The sequence below is a fragment of the Pseudophryne corroboree genome, chromosome 3 (genome assembly GCF_028390025.1).
Source record: "Pseudophryne corroboree isolate aPseCor3 chromosome 3, aPseCor3.hap2, whole genome shotgun sequence".
NCBI lineage: Eukaryota > Metazoa > Chordata > Amphibia > Anura > Myobatrachidae > Pseudophryne > Pseudophryne corroboree.
Genome location: NC_086446.1, coordinates 401,485,775 through 401,511,246, shown reverse-complemented (window position 1 = coordinate 401,511,246; position 25,472 = coordinate 401,485,775). Strand labels below are relative to the sequence as shown.

Here is a 25,472-nt window from a genome sequence, read left to right as displayed (position 1 = left end):
TATAAATAAAACGTGAACATGTTGTTTAACATAAATTGGAATGGATGATGCAGGGTGATTATATGAACCCATAGATGTAAAATGAAAGGTGCTAGCTGTGAGCTGCCCACTTAATTGGAGAACCAATTAAATAGCACTAAAATGCTGCAACAGATTTACCTGGCCTTAGCGGTGACGGTCATGCTTCAATTAATGTGTGTCCATTAACATAACACATACCAGGATGTAACAGCTACCTGGGCCATCACAGCATTATAAAAGCTAACAATGTGACACTGGGTCAATACTATATAGCTGTATAGTTCTCCATATACTGCTTTTATTTTCAAATAGCTTCAATACTTGTCAAAGTTTGATGGTGACAGAGGGCAATTTGGGACCTCCGTGGCTAGGAATGTTGATTCTATTTCTCAGCACTTTATAACATGCTTCTTTGTGGTCCCAGAACACTAGCAGGAACACCGCAGAGAATAATTGATAATGTAATTATTGTACGTGCATTTTTAGGGGTGCTAGTTGCTATTAATATGTCAGCACACAGGATCCCTATGGTCAGAATGCCGACAGCAGCACCCCGACATTCAAAACAAAATCCAGATGGATTTTAGTAACTATTTTAACCCTAATCCTAACCTACTACTGCTGTACACTAACGTAACTGTCCCCTCCTGCAGTCTAACCCTACACCCCCTACCCGACGGCCGCAGCCTAGTCCAGTTAGGGTTAGCTCCCCCTAGTGCTTAACGTTAAACCTACCCCTAACTACAGTACTTACCGTCGGGATCCATTAAGATTCTGAACTTACTTACCATCGGCATGCCGCTGTCAGTATTCTGTCGAGATCATGAACACATGGATATTAACTACATCCCATCTTTAAGACTGTTTTCTGGCACCTAAATACAAGAAGGCACTGGCTTCTGTCTGGTGCGCAAAGAATAGGTGCAGCCTAAAACAAATTCCCACCATGGAGGCGTCTCCCACACCTCCAAAGAATAAACAATGCAAAACAGGAAATTGGTGAAAACGATAAATGGCGCTCCTCTAAATGGGTGTTACATATATATCACAAATTCATATGAAAAATAAAAAATATATCTCAACAATATACATTCCTGTAAGCCACTTGTATCCTCAGCATGTAATGAAATCCACCGCACTCTGTTAGGTATTCTTCCTCTTGATTAGTTCCCTCTCAGAATGAACATGGAATAGAGGAAATGCGGACAGAATAGTGCAGCAACGTTTTTTAATATGAGACAAGCACAACGACATAAAACATAAAATCCTCAATAAAATCCAATCCAAATAAAATTGAGACATACAGGTGGCAGAAGAGAAGCCCAATGGGCAAAAAGGTGTGCAATTACCGGACACTCTGAGAACCAAAGGCTTTCAGAATAGCTTAGATGTATATAAGTGCCAGGTGACCTCCCGGGTTTTCAGCCTCCTGGATCCAATAAGCGCCTCCACCAAATTCCAATTAGGTGATCTCCTTGCACCTCACCAACGCGTTTCAGGTCCTATCTGGACCCTTTTTCACTACCTTGAAAAAGGGTCCAGATAGGACCTGAAACGCGTTGGTGAGGTGCAGGGAGATCACCTAATTGGAATTTGGTGGAGGCGCTTATCGGATCCAGGAGGCTGAAAACCCGGGAGGTCACCTGGCACTTATATACATCTAAGCTATTCTGAAAGCCTTTGGTTCTCAGAGTGTCCGGTAATTGCACACCTTTTTGCCCATTGGGCTTCTCTTCTGCCACCTGTATGTCTCAATTTTATTTGGATTGGATTTTATTGAGGATTTTATGTTTTATGTCGTTGTGCTTGTCTCATATTAAAAAACGTTGCTGCACTATTCTGTCCGCATTTCCTCTATTCCATGTTTATTCTGAGAGGGAACTAATCAAGAGGAAGAATACCTAACAGAGTGCGGTGGATTTCATTACATGCTGAGGATACAAGTGGCTTACAGGAATGTATATTGTTGAGATATATTTTTTATTTTTCATATGAATTTGTGATATATATGTAACACCCATTTAGAGGAGCGCCATTTATCGTTTTCACCAATTTCCTGTTTTGCATTGTTTTCTGGCACCTGTATAGTTTAATTAGTAAGTGTGTATGATTACACTTACTTTTTTTAGTGATTGTAGCACCTATTACTTGCCAGGTTTTGTGCTATACAAAGAGAGTGTGACTGCATGAGGAACATGCCTTGCATAATATATGTCTGGATGTTTATTTGCTAAAGAATACTTTTATTTTCTAGTATTTGTCTAGTAAATTGGAATTTTCCGGAGGGGAATTACACATTTTATTAACCATACTGTACCTCTTCTAGTTTCACTTTCTCGAATCAAGAAGGAACCAGTTTGGTTGCAGTTCATCATAAGCAACTCTTCTGCTTTCATCCGATTTATACCTTTATATAGCCACCTGAAATAATCAGGAAGTCGTGGTTAGGAATTATTCTGTTCCTTTGTTTGTCACTTGGCAAAAGCATGTTTGTTGTATATCTCTATAATGTTGTTGCCATACAAAATGTATGATGTAGAATTATAACTAAGTATAATTAACTGTTGAAGGCACAGAACAGTCTCTAGTACTTTGTGAGCATATGAAAGTAACAGCTTATTTAAAAATTAAATATTAGCGGGGGCGTGGCCTGGACGGGCATGGAGTAGCACTTGCATCGTGCAGCTCTCCACCCACTTAATCCTGCAGATATATCCTGTACTCCCCCCTGGGTCTAATACTGGGGCCATCGGTGTGTGAGCACCCCCTGCCCCCCCTGGAACGGGTTTGAGTATCCTGCCGCTGTCTCCGGAGGTCCGGGAGCCCTGTGTACCTGTGGGCCCTGATCTGTGCTGGGCCGGAGTGGGGGACTGCTGCCTCGTGCTTTGTCCGGAAGTTCGGCTCCTGTTCCCCGCCGCCGCCCGCTGCGGCCAGCCAGAGCACCTGGACGACAAGAGCGCCGGGCTCTCCTCTGCCGCCCCGTCAGCCTCCTGTGGTATCTGGGGGGGGGGAGTCCTGTGTGGGGCTCCCTGCATCATCTCGTCTGCCGCGGACTCGCGCTGCCCGGGACACCGGAAGTGCAGCTCCCGCTGTCCGCCGCCGCCCGCTGCAGCCGGCCGGGGCACACATACACGGCCCGCGGGACTGCACTGTTTGTCCCTCTACTCGTGGGTGAAGTCTGGAGGGGAGTGTGGCCACCCTGCATATTGCTGGCTGCCTGCCTTGGAGGCCATTTTCTGTATCCCTGCTGCTGTATGTCCCCTTCCACATTGGGACCCAGGTACAAGTGGTGCACTTTCTATACCGTGCGGGGGAGTAACCCTTGGAGCCTCAACTGTGCTGGCTGGGTGGCTATTGGGCTGCATATAACCTTTCCCCCCTCCTGTTTAATCCTCTGGCTCGCTGTCTCTGCCCTCATTATCGGTGGCGCGAGCTTCCCTGCTGTACCTGGAGGTTGGTGCTGGGGGATTGATCCTCTGCGTCCCACATCTATGTTTGGGGGTGACAGTCCCTGCATCCCTGATGCATTAGGTGGACACTTTGCATTATAACTGGAGACTTTGGCCCTGCTGTCTATCTATACATATCTATATATTTTCTCGCACCCGCTGGCCGGTCTGTGGGATGTTGGGGTGGGCGCCCCCCTTTGCCTGTATTTGCTTTGATATATCCTGCTGACCGGAGGGAACGACACCGTGTTGTCCAAAATGGTGAAGGGGTGCCAGACTGGCGCGGCGTCGGGAGCGATGGATAAGTTTGTTCGTGACCATGGCCCTCAGCAACGGAGGGGGGAGACTGCAAGATCTGAGGCATCGCCCCCATCTCCTGCATCTAGATCCGCCTCTTCTGACCCTCCGGATGCCGCACTGCAGAGAGTTTTGGATGCGGTGACTGCCAGCGAGGCGCGTCTGGCTGATAAAATCGGGCAAGTGCAGTCTGATCTCTCCATTATTCATCAGGAACTTCAGCGGGTGAGAGAGAGAGTGGGAGAAGCGGAGACCCGTATATCCAATGTTGAAGATTCTGTCGGCCCGCTGGGTCGTCGCACTGATGCTTTGGAATCTCAGATGACTGATGTGTGCAAAAAGCTGACAGATATGGAGGGGCGTCTGCGGCGCAATAACGTCCATTTCATTGGCCTGCCCGAGAAGGAAGAGAGCTCAGCTCCCGAAGAGTTTCTCGTAAAATGGCTCCGGGATGCCTTTGGATCTAAGGAATTTTCGCCTTACTTCACTGTTTAACGGGCCCATAGAGTTCCGATGCGCCCGCTGCCTCCGGGGGCTCCACCCCGCACCTTTATTGCTAAGTTCCTCCACTTCCATGACCGGGACACAGTTTTGAGGCTGGCTCGTACCAAGGGCCCTTTAAAATGGAATGGGTCGCCTATATCGGTATTTCCGGATTTTGCGGTGGATGTACAAAAAGATAGGGCTCAGTTCCTACCTGTTAAGAGGAGGCTCCGTGAACTTGACCTACCATATGCCATGCTCTTACTATCTAGGCTGCGGGTGGTGGCTGATGGGGAAACAAAGTTTTTCACAACTCCTCGTGAGGCAGTGGTGTGGCTGGACAGACGATTCCCGGCGAGGTGTGCCCTTGCAGATCCGTTAATCTCCGGCTGACTTTCTCCTGGTTTTTTTGTTTTTCTTGTTACTCATCCTGTTTGTTTTGTTTATATGTGCTATTTACTGCGAGGCGATAGGATGCGGGAATGTTTGATTGTTGTCATTGTTCACTTTATCCCCGCTATTCTGCTCCCGCGGTTTAGGCAGGTTATATGATTACTCACTTGTCTGCTCTGATATCTCTGGTATGCTTTTGATTTTTTTATTTCTGGTTTTTGTTTTGCTTTTTCTTCTCCCTTTTGGGGGGTGGGGGGGTTGTATATTTGGCCTGATATGTTTGGTTCTCTGATATCCGTGTATGTTTCATTTTGGGTATTGGATAGACCTAGGGGGTGGATCTCTAAGATCTCCCCTCAATTTTTTCGGGGGGATAGTGGTTGGTGGCTGGGGGCTACCTCCTTTTTCTCTAACGTCCTAGTGGATGCTGGGGACTCCGTCAGGACCATGGGGAATAGCGGCTCCGCAGGAGACAGGGCACAAAAGCAAGCTTTTAGGATCACATGGTGTGTACTGGCTCCTCCCCCTATGACCCTCCTCCAAGCCTCAGTTAGGTTTTTGTGCCCGGCCGAGAAGGGTGCAATCTGGGTGGCTCTCTTAAAGAGTTACTTAGAAAAAGTTTTTAGGTTCTTTATTTTCAGTGAGTCCTGCTGGCAACAGGCTCACTGCATCGAGGGACTTAGGGGAGAGATTTTCAACTCACCTGCGTGCAGGATGGATTGGATTCTTAGGCTACTGGACATAGCTCCAGAGGGAGTCGGAACACAGGGCTCGCCCTGGGGTTCGTCCCGGAGCCGCGCCGCCGACCCCCCTTGCAGACGCTGAAGATGAAGAGGTCCGGAACCAGGCGGCAGAAGACTCTCAGTCTTCATCAGGTAGCGCACAGCACTGCAGCTGTGCGCCATTGTTGTCAGCACACTTCACACAGCGGTCACGGAGGGTGCAGGGCGCTGGGGGGGGGCGCCCTGGGCAGCAATGTATAATACCTGTATGGCGAAAAATACATCACATATAGCCCTTGAGGCTATATGGATGTATTTAACCCCTGCCAGATATCTAAAACTCCGGAGAAGAAGCCCGCCGAAAAGGGGGCGGGGCCTATTCTCCTCAGCACACAGCGCCATTTTCCCTCACAGAAAGGCTGGTGGGAAGGCTCCCATGCTCTCCCCTGCACTGCACTACAGAAACAGGGTTAAAACAGAGAGGGGGGGGCACTGATTTGGCGATATGTATATATATTAAAATGCTATAAGGGAGGAACACTTATATAAAGGTTGTCCCTGGATAATTATAGCGTTTTGGTGTGTGCTGGCAAACTCTCCCTCTGTCTCCCCAAAGGGCTAGTGGGTCCTGTCCTCTATCAGAGCATTCCCTATGTGTGTGCTGTATGTCGGTACGTGTGTGTCGACATGTATGAGGAAAATATTGGTGAGGAGGCGGAGCAAATTGCCTGTAATGGTGATGTCACTCTCTAGGGAGTCGACACCGGAATGGATGGCTTATTTATGGAAATTACGTGACAATGTCAACACGCTGCAAGCCGGTTGACGACATGAGAGGGCCGGCGAACAAATTAGTATCTGTCCAGGCGTCTCAAACACCGTCAGGGGCTGTAAAATGCCCATTTACCTCAGTCGGTCGACACAGACCCAGACACGGACACTGATTTCAGTGTCGACGGTGAAGAAACAAACGTATTTTCTTTTAGGGCCACACGTTAAGGGCAATGAAGGAGGTGTTACATATTTCTGATACTCCAAGTACCACAAAAAAGGGTATTATGTGTGAGGTGAAAAAACTACCTGTAGTTTTTCCTGAATCAGATAAATTAAATGAAGTGTGTGATGATGCGTGGGTTTCCCCCGATAGAAAATTATTGGCGGTATACCTTTTCCCGCCAGAAGTTAAGGCGCGGTGGGAAACACCCCTAAGGGTGGATAAGGCGCTCACACGCTTATCAGAACAAGTGGCGGTACCATCTACGGATAGGGCCGTACTTAAGGAGCCAGCTGATAGGAGGCTGAAAAATATCCTAAAAAGTATACACACACATGCTGGTGTTATACTGCGACCAGCGATCGCCTCAGCCTGGATGTGCAGAGCTGAGGTGGCTTGGTCGGATTCCCTGACTAAAAATATTGATACCTTTGACAGGGACAGTATTTTATTGACTATAGAGCATTTAAAGGATGCATTTCTATATATGCGAGATGCGCAGAGGGATATTTGCACTCTGGCATCAAGAGTAAATGCGATGTCCATATCTGCAAGAAGATGTTTATGGACACGACAGTGGTCAGGTGATGCAGATTCCAAACGGCACAAAGATGTATTGCCGTATAAAGGGGAGGAGTTATTTGGGGTCGGTCCATGGGACCTGGTGGCCAGGGCAACTGCTGGAAAATCCACCGTTTTTTACCCTAAGTCACATCTCTGCAGAAAAAGACACCGTCTTTTCAGCCTCAGTCCTTTCGTCCCTATAAGAGTCATATCTGCCCAGGGATAGAGGAAAGGGAAGAAGACTGCAGCAGGCAGCCCATTCCCAGGAGCAGAAGCCCTCCACCGCTTCTACCAAGTTCTCAGCATGACGCTGGGACCGTACAGGACCCCTGGATCCTACAAGTAGTATCCAAGGGGTACAGATTGGAATGTCGAGAGGTTTCCCCCCTCGCAGGTTCCTGTAGTCTGCTGTACCAATGTCTCCCTCCGACAGGGAGGCAGTATTGAAAACAATTCACAAGCTGTATTCCCAGCAGGTGATAATAAAATTACCCCTCCGACAACAAGGAAAGGGGTATTACTCCACACTATATGGTGGTACTGAAGGCTAGGTGAGACCTATTCTAAATCTGAAAAATTTGAACACTTACAAGGGTTCAAATCCAGATGGAGTCACTCAGAGCAGTGATAGCAAAGAACAAGGGGACTATATGGTGTCCCGGGACATCAGGGATGCTTACCTCCATGTCCCAAAATTTGCCTTTTCTCACCAAGGGTACCTCAGGTTCGTGGTACAGAACTGTCACTATCAGTTTCAAGACGATGCCGTTGGATTGTCCAAGGCACCCCGGGTCCTTACCAAGGTAATGACCGAAAGGAGGATTCGTCTTCAAAGAAAATGGACGACCTCCTGATAAGAACAAGGTCCAGAGAACAGTTGGAGGTCGGAGTAGCACTATCTCAAGTAGTTCTACGACAGCACGGGTGGATTCTAAATATTCCAAAACCGCAGTTGTTCCGACGACACGTCTGCTGGTCCTAGGGATGATTCTGGACACAGTCCAGGAAAAGGTGTGTCTCCCAGAGGAGAAAGCCAGGGAGTTATCCGAGCTAATCGGGATCCTCCTAAAACCAGGAAAAGTGTCAGTGCATCATTGCACAAGAGTCCTGGTAAAAATGGTGGCTTATTACGAAGCGCTTCCATTCGGCAGATTTCACGCAAGAACTCTTCAGTGGGATCTGCTGGACAAATGGTCCGGATCGCATCTTCAGATGCATCAGCGGATAACCCTATATCCAAGGACAAGGGTGTCTCTCCTGTGGTGATTACAGAGTGCTCATCTTCTAGAGGGCCGCAGATTCGGCATTCAGGATTGGATGCTCGTGACCACGGAGGCCAGCCTGAGAGGCTGGGGAGCAGTCACACAAGGAGTGTGATCAAGTCTGGAGAATTCTCTCCACATAAATATACTGGAGCTAAGAGCAAATTTATAATGCTCTAAGCTTAGCAAGACCTCTGCTTCAAGGTCAGCCGGTATTGATCCAGTGGGATAACATCACGGCAGTCGCCCACGTAAACAGAAAGGGCGGCACAAGAAGCAGGAGGGCAGTGGCAAAACTGCAAGGATTTTTCGCTAGGCGGAAAATCATGTGATAGCACTGTCAGCAGTGTTCATTCCGGGAGTGGACGACTGTGAAGCAGACTTCCTCAGCAGGCACGACCTCCACCCGGGAGAGTGGGAACTTCATCGGGAAGTTTTCCGCATGATTGTGAACCGTTGGGAAAGACCAAAGGTGGACATGATGGCGTCCCGCCCGAACAAAAAATGGGACAGGTATTGCGCCAGGTCACGAGACCTTCAGGCGATAGCTGTGGACGTCCTGGTAACACCGTGGGTGTAACAGTCGGTGTATGTGTTCCCTCCTCTGCTTCTCATAACCAAGGTATTGAGAATTATAAGAATAGAGGAGTAAGAACTATACTCGTGGCTCCGGATTGGCCAAGAGGGACTTGGTAACCGGAACTTCAAGAGATGCTCACAGAGGACTAATGGCCTCGGGAGCTAAGAAGGGATTTGCTTTCAGCAAGTACCATGTCTGTTCCAAGAGGAACCGTGGCATCGGCCTTTAAGAAAGGACCTGCTCCAGCAGGGACCTTGTCTGTTCCAAGACTTACCGCGACTGCGTTTGACGGCATGGCGGTTTGAACGCCGGATCCTAAGGGAAAAGGCATTCCGGAAGAGGTCATACCTACCCTGGTCAAAGCCAGGAAGGAGGTGACCGCACAACGTTATCACCACATGTGGTAAAAATATGTTGCGTGGGTGAGGCCAGGAAGGCCCCACGAAAAAATTTCAACTAGGTCGATTTCTGCACTTCCTGCAAACAGGAGTGTCTATGAGCCTCAAATTGGGGTCCATTAAGGTTCAAGTTTCGGCCCTATAGATTTTCTTCCAGAAAGAATTGGCTTCAGTTCCTGAAGTCCAGACGTTTGTCAAGGGAGTATTGCATATACAGCCCTTGTGTGCCTCCAGTGGCACCGTGGGATCTCAACGTAGTGTTGGGATTCCTCAAATCATATTGGTTTGAACCACTCAAATCTGTGGATTTGAAATATCTCACATGGAAAGTGACCATGCTGTTGGCCCTGGCCTCGGCCAGGCGATTGTCAAAATTGGCGGCTTTGTCTTACAAAAGCCCATATTTGATTTTCCATTCGGGACAGGGCAGAACTGCGGACTCGTCCCCAGTTTCTTCCTAAGGTGGTGTCAGCGTTTCACCTGAAACAACCTATTGTGGTGCCTGCGGCTACTAGGGACTTGGAGGACTCCAAGTTGCTAGACGTTGTCAGGGCCCTGAAAATATATATATATATATAATTCCAGGACGGCTGGAGTCAGAAAGTCTGACTTGCTGTTTATATTGTAGGCACCCAAAAAGCTGGGTGCTCCTGCTTCTAAGCAGACTATTGCTCGTTGGATTTGTAGTACAATTCAGCTTGCACATTCTGTGGCAGGCCTGCCACAGCCAAAATCTGTAAATGCCCATTCCACAAGGAAGGTGGGCTCATCTTGGGCGGCTGCCCGAGGGGTCTCGGCTTTACAACTTTGCCGAGCAGCTACTTGGTCAGGGGCAAACACGTTTGCTAAATTCTACAAATTTGATACCCTGGCTGAGGAGGACCTGGAGTTCTCTCATTCGGTGCTGCAGAGTCATCCGCACTCTCCCGCCCGTTTGGGAGCTTTGGTATAATCCCCATGGTCCTGACGGAGTCCCCAGCATCCACTAGGACGTTAGAGAAAATAAGATTTTACTTACCGATAAATCTATTTCTCATAGTCCGTAGTGGATGCTGGGCGCCCATCCCAAGTGCGGATTGTCTGCATTACTTGTACATAGTTATTGTTACAAAAAAATCGGGTTATTATTGTTGTGAGCCATCTTTTTTAGAGGCTACTTCATTGTTATCATACTGTTAACTGGGTTCAAATCACAAGTTGTACGGTGTGATTGGTGTGGCTGGTATGAGTCTTACCCGGGATTCAAGATCCTTCCTTATTGTGTACGCTCGTCCGGGCACAGTACCTAACTGAGGCTTGGAGGAGGGTCATAGGGGGAGGAGCCAGTACACACCATGTGATCCTAAAAGCTTGCTTTTGTGCCCTGTCTCCTGCGGAGCCGCTATTCCCCATGGTCCTGACGGAGTCCCCAGCATCCACTACGGACTATGAGAAATAGATTTATCGGTAAGTAAAATCTTATTTTTTTCCCGAGAGTCATTAAATTCTTGGCCCCGATTAAGGAGTGTTTGCACTAGTTAATGGTGCTCCGAAGTTTTGTTTATTTTTATTTTTAGGTTTTTGCTCTCAGTTTTGGGATCCAAGTATGCTGCATGTTGGGGGTGGTATACAGGGAGGGGGGTGGGGGACGGTTTTAAGTTGTATTTACTTTTTGTGTGGAAATGTATGTTGTGAATGTACATGGTTTGCTGCTGTGCTATTTAAGCAACGGTGTCTGGTTACTGAATTTATGCATGGCGGAATTGGCTGGCCGCGGGGTGTTGCACTTATTGTACTTTTGCTGTACTATGGCGGGGCTTAAAGTGTTATCGTGGAATGTGAGAGGGCTCAATGATAAAGTTAAGAGGTCCCTGGTACTCCGACAGATTAAACATTATGCCGCTGATATTGTCTGCCTTATGGAAACGCACTTAGTGGGGAGTAAGATTCTCTCATTGAAAAGACCCTGGGTGGGATGGGCGTAACACTCCATGCATAATTCTGCCTCCCGTGGAGTTTCAGTCCTTATTAGGCGGACCGTCCCCTTCATGCTGGAATCTATACAAACGGATCCCTGGGGGAGATATGTGTTTTTGAAATGTAGACTATTTTATGTCCCTGTCCTCCTTCTAGCTGTTTACGTGCCCCCTCCCTATTCTCCTGATGTTCTTAAGAAGGTTGCTGGTTTCATGGCCTCATCCCCCGGGATATCTGTTATTTGCCTCGGGGATTTCAATAATGTGCTAGATATGGCGAAGGACAGGCTCTCTATATCTTCATCTGCTGCGTGTCCTGGGAGATCCACTTTTGCAAATGTGGTGTTGAGGTTGGGCCTGGTCGATCCTTGGAGATTGAGACACCCGTCTCTTAAACAATACTGCTGTTTCTCTCACTCTCATTCTTCGTTCTCCAGGATTGACCTGGCCCTCCTCTCGAGCGACATGGTTCCCCGGGTTGGTAGTATCAGATATGAGACTAGGGGTATATCAGATCATTCCCCTTTGACTTTTAGTTTAGACTTTAACTGTTCTAGGGACCAAGCTGTATGGAAATTTAACCCATTTTGGCTTGTTCACATGGGGGACGGCTCTGACCTGGTGGCTGCATGGCGGGAGTTCTTTGAATTGAATAGTGCCGACCAAGCTATCTCTAATTTATGGGACATGTTTAAGGCCTTTCTGCGGGGGAGTTTGATTAAATGGGTGTCTAGTTTGAAGTCCTTCTATAGGCGACGGGAGGCTGAGTTGGAGGCTCAGAGTGTCGCTGCAGAATTACAATACTTACAAGATTCTTTGAACAGTTCTAAGCTAGCCTGGTTATCAACTCAGAGGGAATGGAAAGATTACCTAATGGAAAAGACTCAGCATAGACTCCTTTTCTCATCTCATACCTTTTACGCTACTGGGGATAGGCCGGGGACGTACCTGGCCTCTTTGGCCCGGGGTGATAGACCTACTAGTGTTGTGGTTGAGATTGTGAACTCTGACGGTGTTCCCCTGACTCAGACTCCACAAATGGCGGCTGAATTTGTATCCTATTATAGCCGCTTGTATGAATCCAAACTAGATTGCACCTCGTCGCAACTGAACGATTATTTAGACAGTGTTTGTTTCCCCACCTTATCCAGTGAGGCTTGTGACCTTTTGGAGGCGCCTATCTCCTCCGATGAAATTATGGAAGCTGTTAAGGCCTCCCCTAGTGGCAAAGCCTCAGGCTTGGATGGCATACCTCCTGAGGTCTATAGGCAACACCTGGATTTCTTTGTCCCGCGCCTACTTGAGTTGTATGGCCAGATCTTTGCACAGGAGTCTCTCCCCCCGTCTATGGCAGAGGCAGTGATTGTAGTTCTCCCTAAACCTGACAAGGATCTTAGGAAAGTTGAGTCCTATCGCCCTATATCCCTCTTACCCACTGATATTAAAATTTTGGCTAAGGTGTTGGCTGGCAGATTAAATACAGTTATTTCTCACATTATACACCAGGATCAGACGGGATTTATGCCCAATAAATCGATACCCATTAACCTTAGACGTCTGTTTACTCACCTACAAATCCCCCGCGCGGACCCCTCCTCCTCCATAGTCGTTTCGTTGGATGCCGCTAAGGCTTTTGATTCTGTGGAGTGGGATTATTTGTGGGAAGTTATGCGTAGATTTGGTAAAGGCCCAAACTTTATTAAATATGTTCGGTTGATGTATTCCTCTCCTTCGGCGAGGGTGGCGGTTAATGGTTTCGTATCTCACTCCTTTCCCCTATCTAGAGGTACGCAACAGGGTTGCCCATTGTCCCCTACTCTGTTTGCTATGACCATTGAACCCCTTGCGTGCCTCCTGAGAGCGGACGTGGGGATCTCTGGATTTAAGGTGGGTGCCCGTGAGGACAGGGTGGCCTTGTATGCCGATGACGTTCTGATGTTTGTGGATCGCTATGCTGAGTCTATGCCTAGGATTTTGAAAATTATTATTGGGTTCGGGCGATACTCTGGGCTCCTGATTAATTGGGAGAAATCCTTTATTATCCCACTTCGGGGCGAAGTTCCTGTCTCCCCGTTGGTAGCTCTCCCGCTGCGGTGGGTGGACTCCTTCAAATATCTGGGCATTTGGGTGTCTAATGATCCTCAAAAATTTTCCTCTCTAAATATTACTCCACAAATAACGCATCTCCATAGCCGGGTGAAGACATGGGGAAAGTTACCTTTAACGGTCACGGGGAGTGTTAATATGGTAAAAATGGTCTTCCAGCCCAAACTTCTTTATGTTTTGCAGCAATCTCCTGTTTATATTCCGCAGAAGATTTTTAAACAAATAAATGGGTTGCTTTCCTCCCTGGTGTGGGCTAGTAAGCGGGCACGTTTGAGACTGGATACCCTGACCAGGTCACGGGAAATGGGGGGTTTGGCTCTCCCCAACTTCCGTTTCTATTATTATGCGGTGCAACTGACGCATATCTGGGAGTGGGTTAACGACCTCGATGCCCTGGCTTTGCACTCGCTGATGCTGCACCATGATTACCCTGGGGGCTCCCCATTACAGCTACTTCTTTGCGGTAGCGTCAAAATATCCACATTGCCACTTATTAAGCAATCTCTCCTAATATGGAAATTGGTGCACTCTGTGATGCGTGGTCATGGTGTTGATCCTGATACCCCACTGGATAATGCTTACGGGTTGCCGGAACTGTGTCATCTTCAGGTCCGAGAGGTTTGGGGTAACTGAGGAGTGTCCTCTTTAGGCCATTTATATAGTGATGGGACCCTTAACTCGTTCCAACAACTTCAACAGGCGCATAATATCCCCTCAGGGTTCTTCTTTCGATTCCTTCAGCTGAGACACGCTTTGGATGCCCAGTTCCCAAATGGCCCTCCAGTCCTCGCTGATTCCCTGGTCAAATTAATGTTGCAGACGCTGGACTCGGGACATCTAGTTTCTAGGATATATGGTCGTATTCTCCAGATGCATCATACTGACCCTCTCACTGCCCTTCGGGGTGGGTGGGAGTCAGATGTGGGTATGCTATCAGATGATGCATGGAATACTGCTATGGGAGCCCATCGGATCTCCACTTCCTCTGTTAGATACCAGCAAATACAATTATATATTCTTCATAGAGTGTATATGACCCCGGTGAGGTTAGCACATATTGGGGGATCTCATAGCTCACGGTGCCCTAAGTGTGGAGCCATGGATGCCGACTTCTGGCATCTACTTTGGTTGTGCCCTGGCGTGTCTCTGTTCTGGACGGCTGTTATACGTACCTTGGGTGATACAGGTATTCCCTCCTCCGTATGTACGCCTGCGCTGTGTACACTGCTGATTGTGGATGAGGAAGCTTTAGATCCGCCTAGCAGGCGATATGTCATTAATTTATGTGCCTTGGCTAGGGTTTGTATTGCCTGGCTGTGGCTGGCTGGTGAGGCCACGGCACCTAAGGCTTGGATATCCCTGTTCAACGAAACTATTGCACATGAAAAATTTGTGTTCCTGGCTAGGAAGATGGAGAGGAAATGGTTTACAGTATGGGGCAGGTGGATGGACTCTAAGTATTTCAAGGATAAATAAAGACTAGATTTGTATTTCTCTCCTTGTTTTATTCTGGGATGTTTTTGGAGGTGGATACCCCCGCGGCCGGCCTTGCTTTGCTATGCTGTATTTCGATATACTGTGTTTATTCTGCTATGCCTATTCTTATATTGGAAGTGATATGTTTGGGTTGTGTTAATCCCAGACGCCGACGCTTTGTGACTGTGTGATTTATGAGACATTATATCTGTTGGATGTACTATATGCCTTATACATGTACAGCTGTTTAGGTGCACATTGTGTATGTGTGTAGTTTTAAGTTTGTTTTTGTGTAAATTGTTGACGCAAAATCGAAAACTTCAATAAAAATTATTGAATTGAAATTTAAAAAAAAAATATTAGCGTTTACCGGGAGCTTCGCTTGCGTGGATGTCTGTTATTGATCAGCAGAAGCAATCTTACAAAGACAGTAGTGCCATCTAATATTATGATGTATATTTTATATTGTAGACCAGGCATTCCCAACCACGGTCCTCAAGGCACACCAAAAGTGCTGGTTTTAGTGATATCCAGGCTGAAGCACAGATGGTTAAATCAAAATAACTGAGCTACTAATTAAGTCACCTGTGCTGAAGCCTGGATATTACTAAAACCTGCACTGTTAGTGTGCCTTGAGGACCGTGGTTGGGAATGCCTGTTGTAGACATTGATCACAGAATTTCTTTGTAAACAATATTTGCAGTTTTTGCTTCAGGGATTAACACAGAAAGATTCTTGGGGCTACTAACTCATGAGCAAGCCATGTAAAGCTGCACATGGGAGAAGCAACTGGTCCTTAGTTTTACACTGCATCCCTGAGCGTTTGCCTCCTGGATTTGTTGATCGTGATAGTGAAACAGACGCTTACAGGAAACTGCAGGTGCTTGAATTGCAAAGGAAAATTGTTGGGGGTAAGGGGTATGTGTAGTAAGCACAGTATTACCTGCGCCACAACCTGTTAGAATCGCTGCCTTAACCACTTAACTGACAATTATTCTGGAGAAAAAACAGCTCAGAAATTGTCCTATTTTTTTTTTGTTTAAAAAAGCTTAAAAAGTATTTTTAATAAAATAAATAAATATTTCATTAAAAAAAAAATACACCTAGGTGGGGTTTTACACCCTCCATTCCCCCTGTGTCCATAAGCACTCTTTGTAAAATCACTAACCACCACCTATCAGAAATAGCCCCTCCAGTGGCAAAAAATCCACAGCTTTTTCCCCCCCCCCCCCCACTAGTGGTAGTAGACCCCCTCACCCCAGTGTCAATGCTCCCCCTCACTGTTTAGTGCTACCCCCGTCCCGGTGTGTTCCTATGTGTGTTTATTTTTTTATTTTATGTGTGTATTATTATTGTTTATTTTTATTATACAGCCCCCCTCCTCCCAAGCTAGTAAAAGGTATTTTGGGAGTCTCCCATACCCCACGACCTCGTGTCATGTTGCCGGGGCCAGCCATCCCTACATGCCCCCACTGTGAGTGCACGCTCGGTGGGGTCATCCATTGCTGTGCGCCCCCCACTGTGGCTTCTCACAGTGGGGGCGGACAACGATGGATGACCCTGGCGGCTCTCTGCAGCCACCAGGCGTCTAATCACAGTGGGCTCATGTAGGGATGGATGGCCCCTGCGGCTGCAGCTCTCTGCAGCCGTCAGGCGCGTGCTCACACTGGGAGCAGACAGCGCTGGATGACCCTGGTGGCTGCAGATCTCTGCAGCCGCCAAGTGAGAGTGGGAAAGGCATTATCAAGGACAGTCCGATCAATGTGGGAAGCAGTGATCAGGACACATTGTGGGCAGATCCGATGGTGTAGGGGCACCAGGAGGACTCTCTGAGATTGGCGGCTGTGTAAATATTATCTTCCCACAGCCGCCCAGTAAGCATTACTGACTAGTCGCATCAGATGTGACCATGTCTGGGAAAGCCCTGCCTGGTGTGGTCGCATCTGATGTGACCTTGCCAGGCAAGTGGTTAATTAGTAATAAGAAAATATCAGCGCTCAAAATGAATCTAAAACAGGTGATTTCATAAAATAATTCACATAAATTTAATAAACACACTATAAACACATTAAAAAGTGATTCTCAGATAAAAACGTAAAAAGACAGCCTCATTGCCAGTCTCTGAAACCCAATTGGTTATTTGTGAAGGCACACCTGATAAAGTTAGTGTCCTTGTGACCGGTCACACTATCAACAGGATCTTTTTGTAATATGCAGATGTGTCCAATCTCTTTGGTATATAATTACCGATTTCCTCGTGGATTGGCTGGGTATCCCACCTAGTGAGGGTCTAAATTCTGTTTCTGATCCTGTGCAGATGATTGGTGGTTCTCCCTTTATTAAGTGTCCACAATGTTAAGCTGGAAATATCCAAGGATGGAGCAACTGCAAAACGTCCTGTGGGCTGGCCTTGTGGTGTCTGGGTCAGAGGCTGGCTCACTTACACATTTCGCTGACATTTGGCAGCTTTATCAAAGTGGTTAATTAGTGTCTTTTGCAGAGCAGTGACTGTAAGTCGGGTTCCGTTGCATATCTTGGGCAAAGTCAAGTACCACAGAAGCTTGATAAGAACACCAACTTTCAGTGCGCCAAGTGTTATGCGTCTGTTTATCCCTTTATTGCTCTTCTCCCTGATGTCACATCGAGACCATACATACAGTACCTCAGTTTCTTTCTATGTCACTAAGCTATACAATAGTGAAAATGTGATCCAAATTCATCCACTAGTTTTTGCATGATGTTTGAATGAACAGACGGGGGGAATTCAATTGCTTTGGGCTGTTTGGACACCGAAACCATTGTCAGTATTCAAATGTTGTTTGGGCAGACATGCAAATCGCGCATGAAGTGCATAAAATGGCTAAACCTGATTTGGGTGTCCAAACTCCCATTTGGACGCCCAAAGTGATGACTTAGTGCACATTACTGCTCTCACGTCAGGAGGATGCGAGAAGAAATGTCATCCCCGTGGCTTACCGGGCGTCTAAATGAAGTAACAATTGAATTGCTCCATTTTGCGTCCCCTAGTGAGGTAAAACAACTGAATCAGCCTCACAATCAGGCAAACAATTCAGAATTTTATTTTATATTTTTGTCTCCATAGTTTATAAACAGTCCCTAGAAGTATATTTCTCAAAACAAATTTCTATGTAGACACAATCCTTACAGTTTTATTATATGTATAGATACCTGTTGTAAACTTTGACAATATAACTTCTCGGCATATAGCATTCTCGTCCAGAAGTGACAGACATAACTTTCCACCAGTCCCCATCCCTGGAAAATATAAACACTTTAAATGTACTGTAGGAAAACATAACTATGATGATAATAATAATAATAATAATAATAATAATAACAACTCAAAACACTTTAGAAGAGCATGAGGCAGCTACTGTATATTGAGTCTACCCAGTTGCTGTTCAATGGAATCAGTCGCATAAGTCCTTGACACTACTGGTGCTTACAGTTATATTATAATAAATACACATTTTTGTCGGTAGCCAATTAACAGATCAGTATATTTTTGGGATTATGTGGAAGGATAACTGAGCACTGGATGGATGCCCATGCAAACACGGAGCAAACATATAAACTCCTTCACATAAAAGAAATCTGAATATAAAGGAGACAGACAATATGGGAGGTATTCAATTGAGAGCGGGGATTGTCACATGGGGAATAGCTCTGGGTTTCACATCTGGAGCTATTCAATAAAATAGCCTCTTCCCCACAATGTAAAGCGGGGGTTATCATGCACACTAACTCATTGATTTTCCATAATGACATATGCTTTATACAGACAGTACACACAAAGGTGCTGTTGTGACTGAGATGCACGGTATCAGAAATGTCTTGGAAAAGGAATGGGTATTCCTCGATGGTGACTAAGATGTTCTACATTATGAGTATGTGTATGGGAGAAAGTTTCAATGGTGTGACCGATGGTGGTGTCTAAAGATACACCAATCGGTATTTCTGCACCTACGGATGCTGTGATGACAGTGGGCATCTCAGTCCTTGTACATTCAGGTGCACAAATATATACAAGAGAGTACCCGGGAATCGGGATTGAAAAATGATCAATCCCGGGATACCCAGCATTGGTTTATTTGCAATGTCCCATCCCCTCTGCCTTACCCAGACTAGCCCGCATAACTCATCATTGTCTGGAACAGTAGGGGGTGGGTCCACTTCCTTCAGGGCAGTGCGGGCTGTGCAGTCCGGGTGGCAGGCAGTTGACTGCGCAGCGTGACCTCTGACTGCACATCACACTATGCAGTGTGCACAGCCGGGGGAGCTAAGCAAGGGGAGTTGGACAGCATCTGAGCCTCCTGAGGACGCTCAATGCTGCCTAGCATTGAAAAAACAAAGGGGCTGGCTAATACCGAAATCCCCGGGATGGGCCACCGTATTCACAACAAAGATCCACATCTAATCAGCTCACCCAGACACATTTAGTTATATGTTTATATATATCATGGGGTTATATTGATAGTACTGGCAATCTTTTTGTATTGTCAGCCAAAATGTAGTCCGCTCCACTAGGTATAGGCCGTGGTAGTCCTCAAGATAAGAAATGTAATTATAGAATTTATTTTAAATAAAACAGTGAATTAAATGGACACACTCAAAATGCTAGACTAAGATGAGACAAAGGGGTATATTTACTAAAATTCGTATTTTTCCGAATGAGGTTAAAGTTCAATCACAAATGACATCGAAAGTGTAAAATTGCAACTTTTTTAATTTATTACGACTAATTTACTAAGCTGTCGTATTCTGCATTTTCGTATTTACCGATGTCGATGTCATTCGTATTTTTTTGCAGTGTTTTACGTGAGTGAATTGTAAAACACTGCCGACTTTAACACAATGAATCTCGGCCGGATCTGTGAGATCCATGCTGGGCTTCATTGTGCACCTTTCGTAAAAAAAACAACATTGTTTAAATCTGGAAAAAAAAATGCGTGGGGTCCCCCCTCCTAAGCAAAACCAGCCTCGGGCTCTTTGAGCCGGTCCTGGTTGAAAAAATAAGGGAAAAAAAGTGACCGGGGTTCCCCCATATTTAATCAACCAGCACCGGGCTCTGCGCCTGGTCCTGGTTCCAAAAATACGGGGGACAAAAAGCGTAGGGGTCCCCCGTATTTCTGAAACCAGCACCGGGCTCCACTAGCCAGATACATAATGCCACAGCCGGGGGACACTTTTATATTGGTCCCTGCGGCCCTGGCATTACATACCCAACTAGTCACCCCTGGCCGGGGTACCCTGGAGGAGTGGGGACCCCTTCAATCAAGGGGTCCCCCCCTCCAGCCACCCAAGGGCCAGGGGTGAAGCCCGAGGCTGTCCCCCCCATCCAAGGGCGGCGGATCCCTCATCCTTTTTGATAGCCTTTTTGACAAAATTTGAATATTGTTTTTAGTAGCAGTACTACAAGTCCCAGCAAGCCTCCCCCGCAAGCTGGTACTTGGAGAACCACAAGTACCAGCATGCGGTGGAAAACCGGGCCCGCTGGTACCTGTAGTACTACTACTAAAAAAATACCCCAATAAAAACAGAAGACACACACCTTGAAAGTAAACGTTTAATACATACATCCACACCTCCAAACATACATACTTACCTATGTTCACACGAGGGTCGGTCCTCTTCTCCATGTAGAATCCATGGGGTACCTGTTGGAAAAATTATACTCACATAATCCAGTGTAGTTCGGTCCTCTTCTTTTCTATTTGTAATCCACGTACTTTGCAAAATAAAAAAACGGACACCCGACCACGCACTGAAAGGGGCCCCATGTTTTCACATGGGACCCCTTTCCCCGACTTCCAGGAACCCCCCCTGACTTCTGTCTAAGAGGGTTCCTTCAGCCAATCAGGGAGCGCCACGTTGTGGCACCCTCCTGATTGGCTGTGTGCTCCTGTAGTGTATGTCAGGCAGCACACAGCAGTGATACAATGTAGCGCCTATGCGCTCCATTGTAACCAATGGTGGGAACTTTGTGGTCAGTGGTGAGGTTACTTTCGGTCAACCGCTGACCACAAAGTTCCCACCATTGGTTACAATGGAGCGCATAGGCGCTACATTGTATCACTGCCGTGTGCTGCCTGACATACACTACAGGAGCACACAGCCAATCAGGAGGGTGCCACAACGTGGCGCTCCCTGATTGGCTGAAGGAACCCTCTTAGACAGAAGTCAGGGGGGGTTCCTGGCAGTCGGGGAAAGGGGTCCCATGTGAAAACATGGGGCCCCTTTCAGTGCGTGGTCGGGTGTCCGTTTTTTTATTTTGCAAAGTACGTGGATTACAAATAGAAAAGAAGAGGACCGAACTACACTGGATTATGTGAGTATAATTTTTCCAACAGGTACCCCATGGATTCTACATGGAGAAGAGGACTGACCCTCGTGTGAACATAGGTAACTATGTATGTTTGGAGGTGTGGATGTATGTATTAAACTTTTACTTTCAAGGTGTGTGTCTTCTGTTTTTATTGGGGTATTTTTTTAGTAGTAGTACTACAGGTACCAGTGGGCCCGGTTTTCCACCGCATGCTGGTACTTGTGGTTCTCCAAGTACCAGCTTGCGGGGGAGGCTTGCTGGGACTTGTAGTACTGCTACTAAAACAATATTCAAATTTTGTCAAAAAGGCTATCAGCCCCCCATCCGCCGCCCTTGGATGGGGGGGACAGCCTCGGGCTTCACCCCTGGCCCTAGGGTGGCTGGAGGGGGGGAACCCCTTGATTGAAGGGGTCCCCACTCCTCCAGGGTACCCCAGCCAGGGGTGACCAGCTGGGTATGTAATGCCAGGGCCGCAGGGACCAATATAAAAGTGTCCCCCGGCTGTGGCATTATGTATCTGGCTAGTGGAGCCCGGTGCTGGTTTCAGAAATACGGGGGACCCCTACGCTTTTTGTCCCCCGTATTTTTGGAACCAGGACCAGGCGCAGAGCCCGGTGCTGGTTGATTAAATATGGGGGAACCCCGGTCACTTTTCCCCCCATATTTTTTCAACCAGGCCCGGCTCAAAGAGCCCAAGGCTGGTTTTGCTTAGGAGGGGGGACCCCACGCATTTTTTTATGCAAATTTAACACTTTCCCACCCCTTCCCACTGATAAACATGCACGGATCTCATGGATCCGTGCATGCCTATCAGAACACGGTAAAAAAAAGCAGGTCTGTTTTATTTTAGCACTTTTTCACGATTTGTATTTTTTCATGGCAGTGTTTGGCTATTGTCGGCAGTGTTTGTGAATTGCACTTTTTAGTAAATGACCGAGTTCTACCAAATTCCAGGCGTATTTGACCGATGGTGTATTCATCCGTAATTTTTTCCATGAACTTCCAAAAAAATACGAATGCCCTCATCACTGCCGTGATTTGAGTTTAGTAAATTCCCGAGATGACACTTTGAAGAAAAAACACCATCTCGGTCAAAATCGGGACCTTAGTAAATATACCCCAAAGTGTAATGTTTTAGCAGAGCAGAAAGTCCACAAATTCTGTCCTGCATTGCATGGCTGTCAACAGTTCTCATTTTAGTGGGGCAGTACTTAATTCTGATGACTAAAGGGGGGTACTCACGGGAGAGATGTGTGCTGAGCGATCTTAACACAGACTGCTCAGCACACATCTCTCTACCCGCTCAGCACAGCGCGATGTGCTGAGCGAGGGGGAAAGCCGACGGGGGGCCGCTCACTTCACACAACGGTGAAGTGAGCGACCCGCTAGATTGAGCCTGCATGCAGGCTCAATCTAGCACCGGCGATAGCGATGCGCGAGGCCGCGCATCGCTATCGCTGGGGGGCATACACACGGCAGATCCGTGCTTAAAATCTAAGCAATCTAGCAAGATTGCTTAGATTTTAAGCACGGATCTCTCCGTGTGTACCCCCCTTAAGAGATGCAGCCTCACACAAATTGATTGTGCTTGGGATTTTAGGATTGGGAATATTGGCAGGTATACCGCTAGCAGAGCACATAGTTTTAGAGTCAGTCAGACATGGGCAGTCTATGAAATCCTTGAAAGAGTTGAGGCCCATGATAAAGGTGGAACATCCAGAAAAGGTGTCGAGAGGAAAGGGCGTTATTGTTAATTGTTGGGTTGTCTACATAGACCCCTTCCACCACACACTTGCTGAAAAATACCCTTTCACAATTTAAACTGCTGCCCTGCATTGTGGGTAGGCTATTAAATTATTACATTGTCTGCCTTGAGTTTCATGCATAAACCCCACAGTCTAAGGCAAAAGACATATTACAGTAATTTGCACATTCCTCCTCTAGTCAACCTTGCCTACAGAATTCCATGTGGGACATACTTGTCCGCATCCAAATGTAGCGCTGATATTTTCTTGTCTTAACTTGAGCTTACTTAATTAATCAATTAGTTATCTAAAATGCATCTTTTATGTAAATGAATTGAGTCCAAGTTAACTCAAGGAACAAATCATTGCTAAATTTGGAAAGGAAAAGCTACCATCCTGAAGGGAATGAGTTAGGATGACTGGTGTGCTATCCATCTGGGATCCGGTATACGGTCAATAGGTCGACCACACTTAGGTCAACAGTCATTAGGTCAACCACTATTGGTCGACATGCATTAGGTCGACATGGTCTATGGGTCGAAATTGTTACTAGGTCGACATGTACTAGGCCAACATGGAAATAGGTCGGCATGAGTTTTTCACATTTTTTTTTAATTTTTGGAACTTTTTCATACTTTGCTATCCACGTGGACTACAATTAGTAACCTTGCCCAAATCATGGCGAGCATAGCGAGCCACGCAAGGGGACACGGTGCACTAATTCGGGTTCCCCGTCACTTAACAAAGAAAACGACACCAAAATTGTTTAAAGAACTCATGTCAACCTTTTTCCATGTCGACCTTGTTCATATTGACCTAATGACCGTGTCGACCTACGTCAGGTGTCGAACTAGTCACTGTCGACCAATAGTGGTTGTCCTAATGACTGTCGACCTAAGTGTGGTCGACCCTCTGACCGCTGGCATTCGACCGCCGGCAAATCAATCCCAACCCATCCATCATTCTTACATGCAGGACGTTGCAATCTGATTTTATGCAGACATAACTCGACTTGTAGGTGGCACATAATGCTGCATTATCATTATCCATAATACCTGAATAATAACACAAGCATTACACAAGGTATATGTATGCCTTGCATTATATATTTTTTTACTTTTATTTAGGTGCTGGTGAGCTGAGGTTTTAGAACGTATTTATACTTGCATCTTATTCAACTTAAAGTAGAAAAAACCAAGCTGTCCGAGGCCACTCACTCAGAAAGGATGTGCAGCTGCTCTCCGGTTCTTACGCTTACATCAGCCTGACCACCGACTGGGAAGTTGTACAGAGCCACAAATACGCACTTGTCCACTGTTGACAAAGACATAGAAAATTGTGAAGCAAAAGATTTTAGCGTTACATTTGTTACGTATAAATCACAACGCATGTTCTACCATAGGGCATGAATCAGAGATGTACACACATGGCGTCGCAAATGCAAATGTGTACCTAGCGGCTGTAAACATGCTAGGAAGTCAATACAATACTCTACTAGTAGTGTAAATCATTACAAAAGTATTATAAAATAGTGTTTTGTGTTTTCTTTCAAATAAAAACATACAAATGCATAAACTTATAAGAACAGATCTCATACCAGCGTGATTTCCTTGGGTGTTGGCCATGGATGTCTGAATAGCTGAATATCCTCTTTTGCTGGGTAAGCTCCCCATTCCTCTTGATGGTTCAGTTGTGAAAATCCTTCAGTAATAAAAATCTGCCAGAGACCAGAGCCAGGTTATTAAAAAAACACAGTTTGATCTGTCTACTAGAGGAATTTATAGTTATAATTATTTGGCAATTGCTATAATGCGATGATGTAACACATGCCTAAACACACTGCACAGTAACACATTAAAGCTGGGCTGGCTGTGGCTGGTCTGTCCTTGTATAATACTGTAGTAACACACTTAAATATCTCAGCAATGACATACATGAATTTGTTTACATTTGGTTCATTATTTCATAGACGCAAAGGGATATTTTTTCTTATACAATTTTTAACTGTAGAATTTCTACATACTGTAGAATGATTCTCGCTTCAAAGAAGATCTTGATTTCTGGACAAATTAATACTGACCTATCCTGATCAACTATTACTATAAATTCAGAATAAAATGTAGTGTGTGTTAATTTGAAAACTTAAACACCAATAGGCATAATTCATTGCATCAGGCAACGTTATCCTTTTAGGTATCATGGAAAATAGCAGATATGACAACAGATACAGTGGGAGAAATTCAATTAGCCGCGAGGGGAGGATGCAAGTTTCCATTGCGACGGTTTGTAAATGCAGGCAACGGCACCACAACTTGCCCCCCTCGTGGCCCGAACTGGACCCAGACTTATAGGCCCTACACACTGGACGATTTTCTGAAAGATATGAACGATCTCGTTCATAAATGAACGAGAACTCGTTCATATCTTTCAGTGTGGAGACTCCAGCGATGAACGATGCGCGGCCCCGCGCTCGTTCATCGCTGGTCTCCCGTCGGCTGTGCATGCAGGCCAATATGGACGATCTCGTCCATATTTGCCTGCACTTCAATGCAGCCTCGTGACGGGGGGAGTGAAGAAACTTCACTCCCCCCGTCACTGCCCCCCCCGCCGCCGGGTCGCTCTCTCGGCCGTATCCGCCGTCGGGCAGCTCGGCGGCGGGTCGGCCAGTGAGTAGGGCCCCT

General features: G+C 46.4%; 1 protein-coding gene across 1 annotated transcript in view; it reads right to left on the bottom strand.

Moving 5' to 3' along the window:
• SLA2 (Src like adaptor 2) overlaps positions 1-25,472 on the bottom strand; it is a 59,358-nt gene that overhangs the window by 8,418 nt on the left and 25,468 nt on the right. Inside the window, exons 2-5 of the mRNA XM_063960116.1 lie at positions 24,389-24,508; positions 24,009-24,105; positions 17,890-17,976; positions 2,339-2,442 (exon numbers count right to left, since the gene is read on the bottom strand). Of these exons, the coding sequence (XP_063816186.1) occupies positions 2,339-2,442; positions 17,890-17,976; positions 24,009-24,105; positions 24,389-24,464 (364 nt within the window). The 5' untranslated portion in view covers positions 24,465-24,508. The remainder of the gene's footprint in view (positions 1-2,338; positions 2,443-17,889; positions 17,977-24,008; positions 24,106-24,388; positions 24,509-25,472) is intronic.